This window comes from Tachyglossus aculeatus, chromosome 20, assembly GCF_015852505.1.
Source record: "Tachyglossus aculeatus isolate mTacAcu1 chromosome 20, mTacAcu1.pri, whole genome shotgun sequence".
Lineage (NCBI taxonomy): Eukaryota > Metazoa > Chordata > Mammalia > Monotremata > Tachyglossidae > Tachyglossus > Tachyglossus aculeatus.
The window spans coordinates 18,653,438-18,673,106 of NC_052085.1; the positions used below are offsets into that span (position 1 = coordinate 18,653,438).

Genomic DNA, 19,669 nt, shown 5'->3' on the forward strand with positions numbered 1-19,669 from the left:
GAGCACTGTACTAAGCCTCCCTTTTCCTCAGCTCCCCCTCCCCTCCTCATCACCCCCACTTACTCCCTATACTCTACCCCCCACCCCGCCACACAGCACTTCTTTATATATGTACATATCTTGAATTCTATAATTCTTGACTGCTTATTCAGCCAAGAGACAGCCCCCACCACCCTCCACCAACCTAGCCAATTCTTCAGTTGCTTCCAATTGCAGGATCCAGGGATAGAGCCTGGGCCTGGGAGTTAGAAAGTGATGGGTTCTAATCCTGGCTTGGCCACTTGTCTGCTGTGTGGCCTTAGAAAAATCACTTAACTTCTCTGTGTCTCAGTTACCTCATCTAGTAAATGGGGATTGAGACTTTGAGCACCACAGTGAGACAGGAACTGTGTCCAACCTCATTTGCTTGTATCCACCCTGGCACTTAGTATAGTTCCTGGCACAAGGTAAGCGCTTAACAAATACCACCATCACTATTATTATTATTTACTTGTCTGCTGTGTGGCCTTAGAAAAATCACTTAACTTCTCTGTGTCTCAGTTACTTCATCTAGTAAATGGGGATTGAGACTTTGAGCCCCACGTGAGACAGGAACTGTGTCCAACCTCATTTGCTTGTATCAACCCCAGCACTTAGTATAGTTCCTGGCACATGGTAAGCACTTAACAAATACCACCATCACTATCATTATTATTATTATTATTTACTTGTCTGCTGTGTGGCCTTAGAAAAATCACTTAACTTCTCTGTGTCTCAGTTACCTCATCTAGTAAATGGGGATTGAGACTTTGAGCCCCACGGCGAGACAGGAACTGTGTCCAACCTCATTTGCTTGTATCCTCCCCAGCACTTAGTATAGTTCCTGGCACAAGGTAAGCGCTTAACAAATACCACCATCACTATTATTATTATTTACTTGTCTGCTGTGTGGCCTTAGAAAAATCACTCAACTTCTCTGTGTCTCAGTTACTTCGTCTAGTAAATGGGGATTGAGACTTTGAGCCCCACGTGAGACAGAAACTGTGTCCAACCTCATTTGCTTGTATCAACTCCAGCACTTAGTATAGTTCCTGGCACATGGTAAGCACTTAACAAATACCACCATCACTATTATTATTATTTACTTGTCTGCTGCGTGGCCTTAGAAAAATCACTTAACTTCTCTGTGTCTCAGTTACCTCATCTAGTAAATGGGGATTGAGACTTTGAGTCCCATGTGGGACAGGAACTGTGTCCAACCTCATTTGCTTGTATCCACCCCAGCACTTAGTATAGTTCCTGGCACATGGTAAGCACTTAACAAATACCACCATCACTGTTATAATTATTATTATTTCACAGTCCTCTAGACTGTAAGCTCACTGTGGGCATTCATTCATTCATTCATTCAATCGTATTAAGTGCTTACTGTGTGCAGAGCACTGTACTAAGAGCTTGGGAAAGTACAATACAACAATCAACAGTGACAATCCCTGCCCACAACAAGATCACAGTCTAGAGGCGGGGAGACAGACATCAATACAAATAAATCAAATTACAGATATATACATAAGGCTGGGGGCCTGTGGGTGGCAGAGGGAAAGAACAAAGGGAACAAATCAGGGTGACACAGAAGGGAGTGAGAGATGAGGAAAAGCGGGGCTTAGTCTGGGAAGGCCTCTTGGAGGAGATCTGCCTTCAATAAGACTTTGAAGGGGGACGGAGAGTAATTTTCTGGCGGTTGAAAGAGAGAGGACATTCCAGGCCAGAAGCAGGCGGTCAAAAGCTCCTCACTAATGGCTTCAGAGCTCTCCATCACCTTGCCCCCTTCTATCTCACCTCCCTTCTCTCCTTCTACATCCCAGCCTGCACACTCCGCTCCTCTGGTGCTAACCTTCTCACTGTGCCTCATTTTCTCCTGTCCCGCTGTCAACCCCTGGCCCACATCCTACCTCTGTCCTGGAATGCCCTCCCTCCTCAAATCCGCCAAACATCCCCCCTTCAAATCCCTACTGAAGCCTCCCCTCCTCCAGGAGACCTTCCCAGGCTAAGCCTCCCTTTTCCTCAGCTCCCCCTCCCCTCCTCATCACCCCAACTCACTCCCTGTGCTCTCCCTCCCCACCTCCCCGCCACACAGTACTTTTCTATATACGTACATAGGTATAATTCTACTTATTTATATTAATGCCTGTTTACTTGTTTTGATGCCCCCCCCCCCCCACCCCCGGTACTATACAGGGCTTTGCACATAGTAAGCGCTTAACAAATGCCATTATTTTTATTGGTATATATGTATATATGTTTGTACATATTTATTACTCTATTTATTCTACTTGTACATATCTATTCTATTTATTTTATTTTGTTAGTATGTTTGGTTTTGTTCTCTGTCTCCCCCTTTTAGACTGTGAGCCCACTGTTAGGTAGGGACTGTCTCTATATGTTGCCAATTTGTACTTCCCAAGCGCTTAGTACAGTGCTCTGCACATAGTAAGCGCCCAATAAATACGATTGATGATGATGATGATGTGTATATATCTAAAATTCTAGTTATTAGTATTGATGTTATTTATGCCTATTTATTTGTTTTGATGTGTATATTATATCTAAAATTCTAGTTATTAGTATTGATGTTATTTATGCCTATTTACTTGTTTTGATGCATATATATCTATAATTCTAGTTATTAGTATTGATGCTATTTATGCCTATTTACTTGTTTTGATGTCTGTCTCCCCCCCCCCCCCGCCCCTTCTAGACTGTGAGCCCGTTGTGTGCAGGGATTGTCTCTCTTTGTTGCTGAATTGTACTTTCCAAGCGCTTAGTACAGTGCTCTGCACACAGTAAGCGCTCAATAAATACAGTTGAATGAATGAATGAATGATGTAGGCCAGGGGTCAGTGGCGAGACAGGTGAGACTGAGGCACAGTTAAGAAGGTTAGAACTAGAGGAGTGAAGTATATGGACTGAGTTGTAGAAGGAGAGAAGCGAGGTGAGGTAGGAGGGGATAAGGTAATGGAGTGCTTTAAAGCCAATGGTGAGGAGTTTTTGTTTGACCTGTAGCTGGATAAGCAGGGGACATGCGTACCAACTCTGTTGTAATCTCCCTGTTAAAGTACTTTAAACAGTGCTTTGCACGTAGTAGTCCTCAATAAATACCACCGATTGATGATGTTTCTTCCCTGGGCCATCTTAGAAGCAAAAACTGTCTACCTATCATGCCCAAGGACCTGCTCTCTTGTGACTGAATTCTAAGAGAGCAATCATATTGTGTGTATGGAAGCCTAGGGCAGGTTCCCAAATGATATCCAAGTTTGTCCCCGTGGAGATTGGAGAGGGAAGTCCTAGAGGTAACTCTCCTGGTGTCCTGACTGGGAAAGAAAAGGAAATGAGAAGAATTGGGAAAAGAGAGATTAAAGTCACTGTAGCCAGCCATTTAGGGAAGATATCTGAAGAGTCCAACCTTCTAAAACAGACTTTGATCACTTCCCAGTTTCCCACTTCCTTTCTCACCACTTCCATTTGACCCTGAATATCCTGACTTGAAAAATAAAGAAAAGGGAACATTTCCGAGTTTTCCAAAAGCAGCGCCAGTGGCTCTGGCTGTGTGTGTGTGTGTGAGTGTGTCTCTGGGTGTGTGTGAGAAGGCCTGTCAGACTTCCCTCTCTGGAGGTGATCCTGATTTGGAGACATCAAATCCCTTGGACTACTGGTGCTGTTACTGATACATGTAATTGCTACTATTAGGCCTCCCCAAGGAAAGCTCACCCCGGGCAACTGTGCAGAACCTTGTCCTGCTCATCCTGGAGGCGAAAAGCATAAAGAATCAGAGAAAGACCGTAGATTCGGCCTCATTGGCCTTTGAACACAGAACCAAACCTAGAGTTGAGAGTTATTCTGCAAAGTTGCTACGGCACTTCACCCTTTGTCCCACTTCTCCAACTTCTCTTTTCACTCCTGCCGTCAGCCACCCCTATCCTAGCACACTCCCGCCCACTTTCAGATTCTTTTTAGAATTAAAGCAAATTTGGAAATGATTAAAGTAACAGGGGAAAGCAGAATCCCCTCCTCCTCCTCCTTTGATCGTTAATGAAGTCACATGTCAGAATTATTGAGGAAGTAATTATAGTTATCAGTGGTTACACTGATGCTTCTTTCTCACTAAAATTTGTCAGAGATGAGATGATTTCACAGAAGAAGGCATGATTGAGACAACGAAAAGTTTCATTATCCTTCTTATTCCTTGGCAGGTTTTTTGGTAATTGTAGGTACCTATTAGAAATGTGGCAGTAATGAGATACTCTCTCGATCAAAGCCGCCCTGGGGAGAGGAAAGAGAACGAAAATGGGTTGAGTTAAAGTGCCAGCCAGGAACAGCCAACGGTGGCGGGAAAAACGTGGCCAAGCTGAACCCAAGAACCCACATTGTTTCATCTGAACAGCCACACTTCCCCAGTAATGAGGAACTCGGAAAAGGGGATGAGTCGGAGCAGGTCATTTAATCATACAGGTGATTGTAAGCGGGCAGACGATCCCAGTTAGATCCCTGAAGAGCAGGGCCCTGCTCCCACAGTCGACCGGGGCTCTATTGGTTTTGTCATCCTATTCTCTGAGGAGACCCACGTGACAGTCAACGGGAAATTCTTTTGAAATTTCTCTTCTCCTAAGCAGCACCCTGAATCTCAGGAATATCCCTGGAAAACCCAGCTTTGAAAGCTCAATCAGTCAATCAGTGGTAGTTGTTGAGCACTTACTATGTGCAGAGCACTGTACTAAGCTCTTGGGAGAGTGCAACAGATTTGGTAGACACGTTCCCTGACCACAAGGAAGAGTCAAGAGGATGCTTTCTTTCAGCTAAATAGCCCCAGCTTGTGATCCCCCGTCTTGCTGCTAAAAATTATTAATAATAAATTAAAAAAATTATTTTATTTTGTTGGTATGTTTGGTTTTGTTCTCTGTCTCCCCCTTTTAGACTGTGAGCCCACTGTTGGGTAGGGACTGTCTCTATGTGTTGCCAATTTGTATTTCCCAAGCGCTTAGTACAGTGCTCTGCACACAGTAAGCGCTCAATAAATACGATTGATGATGATGATGATGATGATGATGATGCTGGGCATCCCTGTTCTTAGGGTAACCCTGTTTCTCACTTTCCACAGTCACTTCTCACCCCTTAGGGTGTGAGCAGCCCCAGACCATCATGCTTGGGGACTCATTCAGAGCAAGGGTTAAGCACTTACTATGTACAGAGCACTGTGCTGAGCGCATGGGAAGTACAAGTTGGCAACATATAGAGACAGTCCCTACCCAACAGTGAGCTCACAGTCTTGTCCCACAGGGGGCTCACAGTCTTCATCCCCATTTTACAGATGAGGTAACTGAGGCCCAGAGAAATTAAGGGACTTGCCCAAGGTCATTCATCAGAACTGTATATATGTATATATGTTTGTATGTATTTATTACTCTATTTTTATTTGTACATATTTATTCTATTTATTTCATTTTGTTAATATGTTTTGTTTTATTCCCTGTCTCCCCCTTTGAGACTGTGAGCCCACTGTTGGGTAGGGACCATCTCTATGTGTTGCCACCTTGTACTTCCCAAGCGCTTAGTACAGTGCTCTGCACACAGTAAGCGCTCAATAAATACAATTGATGATGATGATGATCATCATCATTATTATTACTGAATTCCCCCCCCCAGCGCTTAGAACAGTGCTTCACACATAGTAAGCGCTTAACAAATGCCATCATCATTATTATTATTATTGAATTGAGAAGCAGCGTGGCTCAGTAGGAAAGAGCACGGGCTTTGGAGTCAGAGGTCATGGGTTCAAATCCCGGCTCCACCAATTGTCAGCTGTGTGACTTTGGGCAAGTCACTTAACTTCTCCGGGCCTCAGTTCCCTCATCTGTAAAATGGGGATTAAATCTGTGAGCCCCACGAGGGACAACCTGCTCACCTTGTAACCTCCCCAGCGCTTAGAACAGTGCTTTGCACATAGTAAGCGCTTAATAAATGCCATTATTATTATTATTATTAATGAAAGGGTAGGGATTTGAGATCTTTGCAGGGCAGTATCAAGCCAAATGGAGTGGGACTTGAGGATTGGGCCTCCTTTATCAAAATGCTTTAGGAGAAAGCAGAGTCTGCAGATAATTGCATCAGGGCAAGCCTAGCCTCAGAAATAATGGGATTCAGCATTTCTCTTTCTTCCCCTCTTTGGCCAGGGCCACAGGACATTTTAACAATTATGACTGTGGTATTTGTTAAGCATTATGTGCCACGCACTATACTACGCTCTGGGCTAGATACAAGATAAATTAGGTTGGGCGTAGTTCCTGTAGGTTGAAGTAGAAGGGAGAACAGGTATTGAATCCACATTTACAGATAAGGAAACTGAGGCACCAAAAACTTAAGTGAGTTGGCCAAAGTCACACAGCCTGTTGACCTGGATTAGAACACAGACTGTCTGACATCTAGGCCTGGGCTCTTTCCACTGGGCCATGTTGCTTCATGGGCTATTTGACTAGTGATTTCTATAAATGTGGGGGCCTTGGGGTCACAGGAGTGAACACCAGGATGGTTCGTAATCGGGAGCGGAAAAGCTATCGCTTCGTCCCCATGACAGTTGGGTGACTCGTATGTGTGTTTATGCGTGCATGCGTGTTCCCTTAGCTCCCACCCATTCTCCTGTAGGCTCAGTCTAGGCAGGCAGTAAGAAGGAGGATTTGTGTATAATCAGGGTCTACACTGGTCCCATCTGTCATAAAACTCTCCTGCTCTAAAACCTATGCAGCCTTCAAGGTGGCTGTAGCCATTGGTGCCTGTTTCAGTGTCTTCTGCTTCGTCTCCCCCTCTTTACTGAAGGCTGTAAGCTCCTTGTGGGCAGGGATCATTTCTATCAACACTCTCCCAAGCACTTAGTACAGCGCTCTGCACAGTAAGTGCTCAATAAATATCATTGGTTGATTGACTGATACTTTCCCACTTGGTACAATACTCTACATTTAGTAAACGTTCAGTAAATACTATTGACTGACAGTGTAGACAACGCCAGGAGCAGCGTGGCTCAGTGGAAAGAGCCCGGGCTTTGAACGCCTAAAAGAGGGGGAGGCAGATTTTCAAATAAATTACAGATAGGGGAAATAGTAGACTTTAAGGGTACGTACCAAGTTTTTAAGGGTTACCCAGCCAAGTGCTCTTCTGACTCTATTACTCTATTTATTTATTTATTTATTTATTTATTTATTTATTTATTTATTTATTTATTTTGCTTGTACCTATCTATTGTATTTATTTTATTTTGTTAGTATGTTTGGTTTTGTTCTCTGTCTTCCCCTTCTAGACTGTGAGCCCAATGTTGGGTAGGGACTGTCTCTATATGTTGCCAGCTTGTACTTCCCAAGCGCTTAGTACAGTGCTCTGCCCACAGTAAGCGCTCAATAAATACGATTGATTGATTGATTGAAGTGCATAGATGATGCAGAGGGGAAGGCCAGTGGGGAAAATGAGAGCTCGATAAAGGAAGGCTTCTTGGATGACATGTGATTTTAGGAAGGTTTTGAATCAGTCAGTGGTATTTATTGAGTGCTTACTTTGCAGAACACTGTACAGAGCAATTAGGAGAGTACACTCCAATGGAGTTGATAGACACAATCCCTGCTCACAAGAGGCTTTCAGTCTAGTGATGGGAAGAGTGGTGGATTGTCAGTTAAGAAAAGGGAGAGAGTTCCAGGCCAGAGGGAGGTCATGGGCAAGGGATCGGAGGCAAGATAGATGAGATCAAGTTTCAGAGAATAGGTTGGCGTTAGAGGAGCGAGGTTTGCAGATTGGGTTGAAGGAGGAGATCAACAAGGTAAGGTGGGAGAAAGAGAAGCAGCATGGCCTTTTGAACGGCACACGAGCCTGGGATTGAGAAGGACCTGGGTTCTAATCCCTGGCTCTGCCACTTGTCTGCTGTGTGACCTTGGGCAAGTCGCTTAAGTTCTCTGTGCTTCAGTTGCCTCATCTGTAAAATGGGGATTAAAACAGTGAGCCCCATGTGGGCCATGGACTGTGTCCAACCTGATTAGGTTGCATCTACTCCAGCGCATAGCACAGTGCTTGATATATAGTAAGCACTTAACAAATGCCATTGGAAAAAAAAGAGAGCCGATTGAGTGCTTATAGTGCACATCTTTGATGTAGAGATGGATAGGCCACCATTAGAGGTTTTTGAGCAGTGGGAAGATATGAACTGAAAATTTTTTTTATAACAACGCTCTTGGCAACATAGTGAAATATGGACTGAGGTGGGGAGAGACAGGAGGGCGAGAGATCAGCAAGGAAGCTGATGCAGTAGTCAAATTGGGATATAATAAATTCTTGGAGTAGCATGCTAGAAGGTAAAGAGAAAGAGTGGATTCTAGAGATACTTGAGTTATATTGTATTCTTCCGAGTGCTTAGTACAGTGTTCTGCACACAGTTATAACAATAATAATTGTGGTATTTGTTTAAGTGTTTATTATATGCCAGGCACTGTACTAAGAAGTGCGGTGGATACAAGCAAATGAGGTTGGACACAGTTCCTGTCGCACATGGGGCTCACAGACTTGATCCGTATTTTACAGATGAGGTAACTGAGGTGCAGGGAAGTTAAATGACTTGCCCAAGGTCACACAGAGGACAAGTGGTGAGGCTAGGAATAGAACCCATCTTCTGACTCCCAGTTACCGGGGAAGATTTACCAGTTACCTGAGAGTTAACTTGGCTAATAAACTTGGTTAACTTAGCCAGTTAACTTGGCTAATAAACTCAATAATAAAACATCGTGTGGGAGTAGATTGTGCTTTGCTTGTTAAATCCCACTTGTGTGTATTTTAAAAGACAGTAACAACGTATTTGTATCTGTTTAGAAGTTTCAGCGCAAATGGAAATCCGTGACATCCAACAAGACTGGAAGCCCTCATTTCTCAGTAATGAAGAATTCACCCAGCTGATGTTGGAGGTGAAAATTTATTTTCAAATGACCTGACACAGTGAAGTAAAATATGATTAACTGATTGGGATATTACCCTCTGGTCCAAACAAATGCTGCCTGTAGCCTTGAAAACATCCCAGTGTCTGTTGACTTGCTGAGTGTTGTAATAGGGCTAACAGTTTGAAAGGTAGTTAAGCAAATCCACAGACTATGGAATTTCATTCATTCAATCATATTTATTATGTGTGCAGGGCATTCATTCATTCAGTCGTATTTATTGAGCGCTTACTGCGTGCAGAGCACTGTACTAAGCACTTGGGAAGTCCAAGTTGGCAACATATAGAGACAGTCCCTACCCAACAGTGGGCTCACAGTCTAGAAGGGGGAGACAGACAACAAAACAAAACATATAAACCAAATAAAATGAATAGAATAAATATGTAGAAGCAAAATAAATAGAGTAATAAATATGTACAAACATATATATAATATATATACATAAACAGGTGATTTGGGGAGGGGAAGGAGGGAAGGCGGGGGGGATGAAATACCATCATCCTTATTCATTCATTCATTCAATCATATTTATTGAGTGCTTACTATGTGCAGAGCACTGCACTAAGCGCTTGGGAAGTCCAAGTTGGCAACATATAGAGACGGTCCCTACCGAACAATGGACACTGTACTAAGCGCTTGGAAAGTACATTATAGCAATAAAGAGAGACAACCCCTGCCCACAGCAGGCTTACATTCTAGCCCGTTAGCCTGCTAGGCTTACAAATCTAAACCTTGTTCTTCCCCTGCCATATACTATAAACTCTGTGAGTGCTGAAAATGCTAATTGAATTCATTCATTCATTCAATCGTATTTATTGAGCGCTTAGTGTTCAGAGCACTGTACTAAGCACTTGGGAAGTACAAGTTGGCAACATAATTGAATCTCATCCCTAGATTAGAAAGGTTGACAGTTTCCAACATGGGGAAAAACTAATATTGAGAAGAATCACATCACTGGCTCCACCCTCAGAACAGTTTCTCCCACTAGAAGGTGACGCTCTGTTGTTCCTACTTTAAAATTGAGTTAAAAGAAAAAACAATTCATGGTCTGATATTTGAAAGGAGTCGACCTGAAAATACTTCCTGATTTTACATGGAAAATGATTGTCCTGTATACAGTACAAAACCTATCACTCATAATTATGAATGAGATAATTATGTAAACCTAGTTGCCCTTCATATTTACAGAAAACACCAGTGACGGTGAAATTCGCCCACGAGTGTGTGTGAGGGGCTAGAAAGACTAGGGAGGGACCCACTGTGTGAACACACAAACAGGCCATACCTCATTGAGTTATTATGCTTGATGTTTGCAGTACCTGGTACATCTTTCTGTGTCACCTGTCACGTTTAGGTATCCTGATGTTGTTTTATTCTCCTTACGAGACCTACCCAGCGGAGCTTTGTTGAGATGAAAAGGGGTTCTCCCACTCCCTTCTGAGTCACCTTGCCTTTCTATCTTTATTCATCCCTTTCCTCGCCCCACAGCACTTAGGTACTCATCTGTAATTCATTTATATTAATGTCTGTCTCCCCCTCTAGACTGTAGGCTCGTTGTGGGCAGGGAATGCGTTTGTTTATTGTTGTATTGTACTCTCCCAGGTGCTTAGTACAGTGCTCCACACCCAGTAGGTGCTCAATAAATGTGATTGAATAAACGAATGAATGAATCAGTAAGAGACTGACTTCATTTAGGACCTTCATGGTTCGTGATCTTGTCTTGCCACTTGATTTCGAGAATGCGTGCGTATGCATGTATAGCTAATTAAGTAGGAAGACATATAGATGAGGATGTTATTTACTTTCAATGAGAAACAGCATGGCGTAGTGGATAGAGCACGGATCTGGGAATCAGCAGGTCATGGGTTCTAATCCAGGCTCTGCCACTTGTCTGCTGTGTGACCTTGGACAAGTCACTTCACTTCTCCGGACCTCAGTTACCTCATCTGTAAAATGGGGATTAAGACTGTGAGCCCCACGGGGGACAACCTGATCACCTTGTATTCCCCCAGCGCTTAGAACAGTGCTTTGCACATAGTAAGCGCTTAACAAATACCAACATTATTATTATTATTGTATCCACCCCAGCACTTAGAACAGTGCCTGGCACATAGTAAGCACTTAACAAATGCCATAATTATTATTATTATCATCATTCAAAAGGTTTTTTGTGTCTCAAATACAGCATACGGTCTGCCTATACAGAAACACTTGATTGCTTATAGTGAATCACTGTCTACATTTTACAGTTGCTTACTTACTGTGCCAAACTTCTTAAAGTAATGGGTAAGACCCTAGACTATCACATATGTTAGAGTTTCTGGAAGAAAACAGTGAAGAATAAGAAAAATAAACATTGGATTTTACCTCTAAGCCTCAGTGGCAACTTCCAGTTTGGGTAGTAGCTTCTTTTAACGATCTGTTAATTTTGAGCCACATTATTTACTAAGTAGTTTCTTCCTAAATTCATATACTCCTCTGACATACACTTTACATTAATCAAGTATTCAGAAAAGTAAAATAACATATTAAAGAGTCATAATAAATATCCCAGCATTAAGGTAAGGGATGTCATAAAATGCATAAATGGCACTGCAATTTGCTTCCTAAATTCATTTTTAAAAATTAGAAACTTCATGCAGAAGCAATATATTTGAAGTACTTTGCATGAAGTGTAGCTTGTGACTGTGATGCATTAATATATGCAGAAGTATAGTATATTAAATATGTTCATCTTTAAGTTGTAATTTTTACCTACATGCACCTAAATATGCAACCACGAGTTGAGCTGCAAGCTATAGGCTTCAGCCTATGAATAATAGTTGAACCTAGTGAGCATGAATTCATTTTCCAGTAAATTTCAGCATATCAGAAACAATACTTATGAGGTTTCTGAGTATTCTGAATTCAGTTCTCTCTTTTCTTAGCCTTCAGTTTTTTTCCTAAAGATTTCATAAACTGGAAGAATTTGAGGGAGAAAGCCAGAAATGGGCTTTTTCCTAGCTTTTTCAGCAAGACGTTATTTTAACGTCATCCCATGGATACTTCTGCTGTCACCATTTTCAAAGTGCTTATGAAAGCCTTTTTTACAAAAAATAGGAGGACACAATCATTCTACAGTTATGTTTTATTAAATTACTTGGAAATTATACTGGTGGGACTTTTAAAACCAGAGCAGGCCCTCTTGGGGAAATCACTCAGTGTCGTTGGTGTAGGTTTGATGGAACATGCCGATAAAATGATGAAATGTTATTTCCCATCTCATAGCCCTGCCAACTCCATGTTCTGATACCGAAGAATTCAGGAGGGACTTGGCTTTTCCATCTGATCTGGGCAGGTATATTTTTCTTCGGCATGCCCCAGCCCTGAGCTTTTGACCTGCCCAGAGTCCCCACTGGCATCAGTGGTAGCTCACTTACATGAAAGAAGAAAGAAAGGGAAGTTTCACCTTGCTGTTTATGTACATTTCGGGTGAAAGAACAGCCCCAAACCTGAAAGAATGCACTCCTTTTTTAAGATATGCCCCACATCTCTTGAGCCATTCATACCAACATCATATTCCTGCAGGTGAAAATGGAAAGAAAAGCAAGAAGCGAAGCCTGCGTTCATTTTCCTGGCTTCTCTGGGGACCATATTTCTTGCAGATTGCCCATTTTGGGAAGGATGTTGGTTCTTTAAGATGCCTAAGGGATTGTTGAACAAATTATTGTCACGGTGACATTGTTCCCAAAGATCCTTTAAGGGTTGATGTTCCTCCTGCAGGGCCTCCTGGCTCTTGGGAGGATAGGAAAAGAACAACGGAATACTCTTTATCAAAGGGGTTCAACAACTGCATTTCCATTTTTTTCCCCAAGGTTTAGATATACAGGCCCAAAATGTGGGGCAGATAATATTTCGCAGAATTTTCAGCAACGAAATTGGCAGGGTGGCTCTGAAGGTAGGTCCAGACAGAAGACAGTAAGAACACAGTGGTGACTATTGGTCATCTCATTGATTTAAAGAATTTTCCGGTGAGAAAGTTCAATTTATTTATGTTTTTTAATCAACCTCTCCATCATACTAATGAATCAGGCATGACTTATTCTGAAAGGCCCCAGAACTCTGACAATAGTTCCTGGGGGAAGCAGCATGGTGTAGTGGATAGAGCACTGTCCTGGGAATCAAAAGATCATGGGTTCTAATCCCAGCTCTGCCACTGGTCTGCTGTGTGACCTTAGACAAGTCACTTCATTTCTCTGTGCCTCAGTTACCTCACCTGTAAAATGGGGATTAAGAGTGTGAGCCCCATGCAGGAAAGGGATTGTGTCCAACCCAATTTCCTTGCATCCACCCAGCGCTTAGTACAATGCCTGGTATTCATTCATTCATTCAGTCATATTTATTGAGTTCTTACTTTGTGCAGAGCACTGTACTAAGCACTTGGGAAATAGGCTCTTAACAAATACCACAATTTTAGAAATCAGCCTGGTTAGGTCATGCCAAACTGTTGTGGACAGCTGCCCACAAAGGAAAACCTAATGAGCTAACTATAAATGATTTCTGCTTTAGTGAAAAACAGTGATCTCCTTAAAGACAGCATTGCCTGTATAATTCAGGCATTTTGAAATGTTTATATGAACAGTTGGACACAACTGCTTCCTGTACTGATACAAGCAGAAAGCTGGGCCATATGCCATTGAAAAAGTCAATTTTCCAGATCTTTTTTATAATGGTATTTGTTAAGTTGCCAGCTTGTACTTCCCAAGCACTTAGTACAGTGCTCTGCACACAGTAAGCGCTCAATAAATATGATTGATTGATTGATTGATTGATTGATTAAGTGCTATACTGAGTGCTGGGATAGATATGAAGTAATCAGGTTGGACACAATCCATGTCCCGCATGGGGCTCACAGTCTTAATCCCCATTGTACAGATGAGGAAACGGAGGCACAGAGAAGGTCACACAACAGACAAATAAGTGGCAGAGCTGGGATCAGCACCCACGTCCATCTGACTCCCAGGACATTGCTTTATTCACTAGGCCAGGCTGCTTCAGGTAATAATAATAATAATAATAATAATAATAATAATAATAATAATAATAATGGCATTTATTAAGTGCTTACTATGTTCTAAGCGCTGGGGAGGTTAAAAGGTGATCAGGTTGCCCCACGTCGGGCTCACAGTCTTAATCCCCATTTTCCAGATAAGGGAACTGAGGCACAGAGAAGTTAAGTGACTTGCCCAAAGTCACACAGCTGACAAGTGGCAGAGGTGGGATTTGAACCCATGACCTCTGACTCTGACTGAGATCTGTGGTAAAGTCTCGTATTTGACCTCAATGTCACAATTCTCTGGCAGCTTCTCTATGCCTGTGTCTCTAATGGGCAGCTAACTTTTAATGAATCTAAGCCATAATTTTATGGCCCAATTTGGCTTCAGAGGGCATTTACTCTATCAACTATTATTACAGAATTTAGATGTGATTAGGGGAAATAATAGAAAAAATATATTTTTTAAATCCATTCCAGTTCTGAATCAGCCCAATAGTATGATCTTTACAATAAATCCCCATAACTAAATAATAATAATAATAATAATAATAATAATGGCATTTATTAAGCGCTTATTATGTGCAAAGCACTGTTCTAAGCGCTCAAGTGGTTACAAAGTGATCCGGTTGTCCCACGGGGGGCTCACAGTCTTAATCCCCATTTTACAGGTGAGGTAACTGAGGCCCAGAGAAGTTAAGTGACTTGCCCAAAGTCACACAGCTGACAATTGGTAGAGCCTGGATTTAAACCCATGACCTCTGACTCCAAAGCCCGTGCTCTTTCCATTGAGCCACGTTGCTTCTCTAATCTGGATGGGATTGCGTTAATCATTTTAATTTGCATTCTAGTAACTGATTTGTTGATCTGGGACAGTTGTGCACAGAAATAAAAACTTGGTGTTAATAATTCTAAAAATTCTATAATTTCATTTTACAGATTTTTTTAAACACAGTATGTGGAACTCTCTATTAAGGCCCATTGCTTTGACCATTCCCTTCCTTGGGTTAACAGGAATTCTCCCTAAAAATATTACCTTGGGCTAACTCAGGTAAATGCTATGTGAAAAATGGGATCTCTTGATTAGAGCCTCCATAAACGAGCTTTCAATTCTTCCATTTTCTTCAGGCATTGGATGGCTTCATCCTCGCAGTGACCACAGATGGAAGCATCATTTATGTCTCTGACAGTATTACACCTCTCCTTGGTCATTTACCGGTGAGTTATTTTTCTGAGGTCCTTTATCTGTTCCACATTTTCCTGAATGCAAGTTGTCTCCGGGCAACCTTAAGTGAGGCATTTATAACTAGACTGAATAGATGACAGACAAAAACCTCTGATCTGGCCCCGCAATCCATCAGTCAGTGGAATTTATTGAACATTTTAGGGTGTTTAGAACACTGTATTAAGTGCTAGGAAGAGTAGGATAGGGCTAGTAGACATGATTCCTGTCCTCAAGGATCTTATGTTCTAGTGGGGAAGAGAGACATTGAAATAAACTTCAGATAGGTGAAGTAGTAATCAATCAATAGATCAATCCATTTTATTTATTAAGCACTTACTGGGTACAGAGCACTCTACTAAGCACTCAGGAGAGTACAATATAACAATATAACTCATTCCCTGCTCCCAGTGAACCTGTAGTCTAGAAGGGGAGACAGACATTAATATATAAATAAATAAATTACAAATATTTATTCATTCAGTCGTATTTTTTGAGTGCTTACTGTGTGCCAAGCACTGTAGTACTAAGCACTAAGCGCTCAATGAATATGATTGAATGAATGAAAGAATGAATGAGAGGACAATACAGCAAGCAGACACATTCCCTGCCCATATGAACTCCCAGTCTAGAGGGGGAGACAAACATTAATATACAGAAAGAAATAAATTACAGATCTTTACATATGTGCGCTGGGGGCTGGGAGGGAGGATGAATGAAGGGAGCAAGTCAGGGCAACGCAGAAGGGAGTGGGAGAAGAGGAGAGGTGGGCTTAGTCAGGGAAGACTTCTTGGAGGAGATGTGCCTTCGATAAGGCTTCGAAGTGGAGAAAGCAATTATCTGTCTGATATGAGGAGGGAGGACGTTCCAGGCCAGAGGCAGGATTTGGGGGAGAGATCAGTGGCAAGATAGATGAAATCAAGGTACAGTGAGGTGTTTAGCATTAGAAGAACAAAGAGTGCAGGCTGGGTTGTAGTAGAGTAGTGAGATGAGGTGGGAGGGAGGAAGGTGATTGAGTGCTTTAAAGCCAATGGTGAAGAGTTTTTGTTTGATATGGAGATGAATGGGCAACCCATGTAGTTTCTTGAAGAGTGGGGAAACATGGTCTGAATGATTTTGAAGGAAAATGATCCGGGCAGCAGAGTGTGGTTTGGACTAGAGTGGGGAGAGACAGCAGGCAGAGAGGTCAGCAAGGAGGCTGATGCAGTAATCAAGGCGAGATAGGATAAGTGCTTGTATTAATGTGTATTAATATGTACAGATGAGATGTACATAAGTGCTTTGAGCCTGGTGGGAGGGGGGAAATAAAAGGAGCAAATCAAGGTGACACAGAAGGGAGTGGGGAAAAAAGGAAATGAAGGTCTCTTGGAGGAGATGTGTCTTCAGTTAGGCTTTGAAAGTGGTGAGAGTAATTGTCTGTGGGATATGAAGAAGGTGGACATTTCAGGCCAGAGGGAGGATGTGAGTGAGAGGTCAGTGGTTAGATAGATGAAACTGAGGTACAGTGAGTAAGTTGGCATGAGAGGAGTGAAGTATGTCGCCTGGGTTGTAGTAGGAGTGTAGTGAGGCGAGGTAGAAAGGAGCAAGGTGATTGAAAGCTTTAAAGCTTCTGGCAAGGAGTTTCCATTTGTTGCACAGGTGGATGGATGGGCAACTACTGGAGGTTCTTGAGTGAGGAAACATGAACTGAGCAGTTTTGTAAAAAAATAAAACTGATCTTGGCAACAGAATGAAGTATGGACTGGAGTGGGAAGGCTGGGAGGTCAGCAAGGAGGCTGACACAGTAATCAAGGTGGGCTGGGATAAATGCTTGGATTAACTGGGTAGCAGTATGGAGGGACAGGAAAGGGTGGATTTTAGCATTCCTGTGAAAGTAGAACCAACGTGATTTGGTGACAAATTGAATATGTGGATTGAATGAGAGATAATATCAAGCTTGTGAGACAGGCGGGATGGAAGTGCTGTCTCCAGTGATGGGAAAGCCATGGGGAGGACAGGATGTGGGTGGGAAGTTAAGGAATTCTATTTTGGACATGTTAAGTTTGAGGTGTCATCAGGGCATTCAAGTAGAGATGTCCTGAAGGCAGGAGGAAATGTGAGACTGCGGAGAAGGAGAGAAATCAGGGTTGGAGAAGTAGATTTGGGAATCATCAGCATAAAAATGGTAGTTGAAGCCTTGGGAGCAAATGAGACCCCAGGTCCTCTGACTCTTAGGCCTATGGCCTTTCCACTAGGCCACTGTTGTTTCTTCCCTGACAACTTTCCACTATGACTCAGATGTTGTTCTTTGGGGGGGTTTTATGGTATTTGTTAAGCGCTTACTATGTGCCAAGCACTGTTCTAAGCACTGGGGTAGATACAAGGTAATCAAGTTGGATGCAGTCCCTGTCCCACATAAGGCTCACACTCTTAATCCCCATTTCACAGATGAGGTAACTGAGGCACAGAGAAAAAAAAAATAATAATGATATTTGTTAAGTGCTTACTACATGCCAAGCACTGTTCTGAGCACCGGGGTAGATACTAGGTAATGAGATTGTCCCACATTGGACTCACATTCTTAATCCCCATTTTAGAGATGAGGTAACTGAGGCACAGAGAAGTGATGTGACTTGCCCAAGATCACACAGCAGACAAGTGGCGGAGCTAGGATTAGAACCTATGACCTCTGATTCCCAAGCCCGGGCTCTTGCCACTAGGCCATGCTGTAACCAAGGTAGAGAGAAATTGTGATTTGGTTACTGCTTCCTTGCTGACCTCGAAGCTTCCTGTCTTTCCCCACTTCAATCCATAAGTCACTCTGCTGCCCAGATCATTTTTCTACAAAAATATTCAGGCCACGTTTCCCCACTCCTTAGGAACCTCCAGTGGTTGTCGACCCCCGGCCCACGTCACCCCCCGGGCCTGGAATGCCCTCCCTCTGCCCATCCGCCAAGCTAGCTCTCCTCCTCCCTTCAAGGCCCTACTGAGAGCTCACCTCCTCCAGGAGACCTTCCCAGACTGAGCCCCTTCCTTCCTCTCCCCCTCGTCCCCCTCTCCATCCCCCCATCTTACCTCCTTCCCTTCCCCACAGGACCTGTATATATGTATATATGTTTGTACATATTCATTACTCTATTTATTTATTTATTTATTTTACTTGTACATATCTATTCTATTTATTTTATTTTGTTAGTAAGTTTGGTTTTGTTCTCTGTCTCCCCCTTTTAGACTTTGAGCGCACTGATGGGTAGGGACCGTCTCTATATGTTGCCAATTTGTACTTCCCAAGCACTTAGTACAGTGCTCTGCACACAGTAAGCTCTCAATAAATATGATTGATTGATTGATTGATTGATTGTCCCTCCACCTCAGCATCAAACAGAAACTCCTCCCCATTGGCTTTAAAGAACTCAATCACCTTGCCCCCTCCTACCTCACCTCACTACTCATCGATAACAACCCAGCCCGTACACTTGGCTTCTCTGATGCTAACCTTCTCACTGAACCTCGATCCCATCTATCTCGCTGCCGACCTCTCACCCATGTCCCGCCTCTGGCCTGGAATGTCCTCCCTTCTCATTTCTAACAGACAATTACTCTCCCCCATTTCAAAGTCATGTTGCAGGCATATCTCCTCCGAGAAACCTTCCCTAACTAAGCCCCTCCTGTCCTCTTTTTCCACTCCCTTCTGCATCTCATTGCTTTGCACCCTTTATTCAATTCCCCCTTCCTAGCCCCACAGCACTTATGTATGTATCTGTAATCTATTTATTTGTATTAATGTCTGTCTTCCCCTCTAAACTGTAAACTTGTTGTGGACAGGGTATGTATTTATTCGTTGTTATATTGTACTCTCTCAAGCTCTGCACACAGTAAGCGCTCAGTAAATACGCTTAGTACAGTGCTCTGCACACAGTAAGCGCTCAATAAATATGATTGATTGATTGATTGACTGACATGCCCACGGTCACACAGTAGAAAAGTGGCAGAGCTGGGTTTAGAACTCAGATAATAATAATAATAATAATAATAATGGCATTTGTTAAGCACTTACTAGGTGCAAATCACTGTTCTAAGCGCTGGGGGGATATAACATGATGAGGTTGTCCCATGTGGGGCTCGCAGTCAATCCCCATTTTACAGATGAGGTAACTGAGGCTCAGAGAAGTTAAGTGACTTGCCCAAGGTCACACAGCAGACATGTGGCGGAGCCGGGATTCAAACCTACTAAGCCACTGTCCCCCTAGTCCATGCCATATCCGCTAGGCCATGTTGCTTCGTGCTGGTTGGCTATAAAGCTTGCTAGATATGGGCCTGGGTTTATCCTTAGTTATAATCAGACTAATGGTTAATCCATAGTGCTTCACTGTGGTTCACAGTCAACTGCGTCATCCTCATCCTCATCACCATCAATAGTATTTATTGAGCGCTTACTGT

General features: G+C 42.7%; 1 protein-coding gene across 1 annotated transcript in view; it reads left to right on the forward strand.

The window, feature by feature from the left end:
- NPAS2 (neuronal PAS domain protein 2) overlaps positions 1-19,669 on the forward strand; it is a 194,623-nt gene that overhangs the window by 119,010 nt on the left and 55,944 nt on the right. The window contains exons 4-5 of the mRNA XM_038761890.1: positions 8,875-8,966; positions 15,157-15,246. Coding sequence (XP_038617818.1) covers positions 8,875-8,966; positions 15,157-15,246 — 182 coding nt within the window. The remainder of the gene's footprint in view (positions 1-8,874; positions 8,967-15,156; positions 15,247-19,669) is intronic.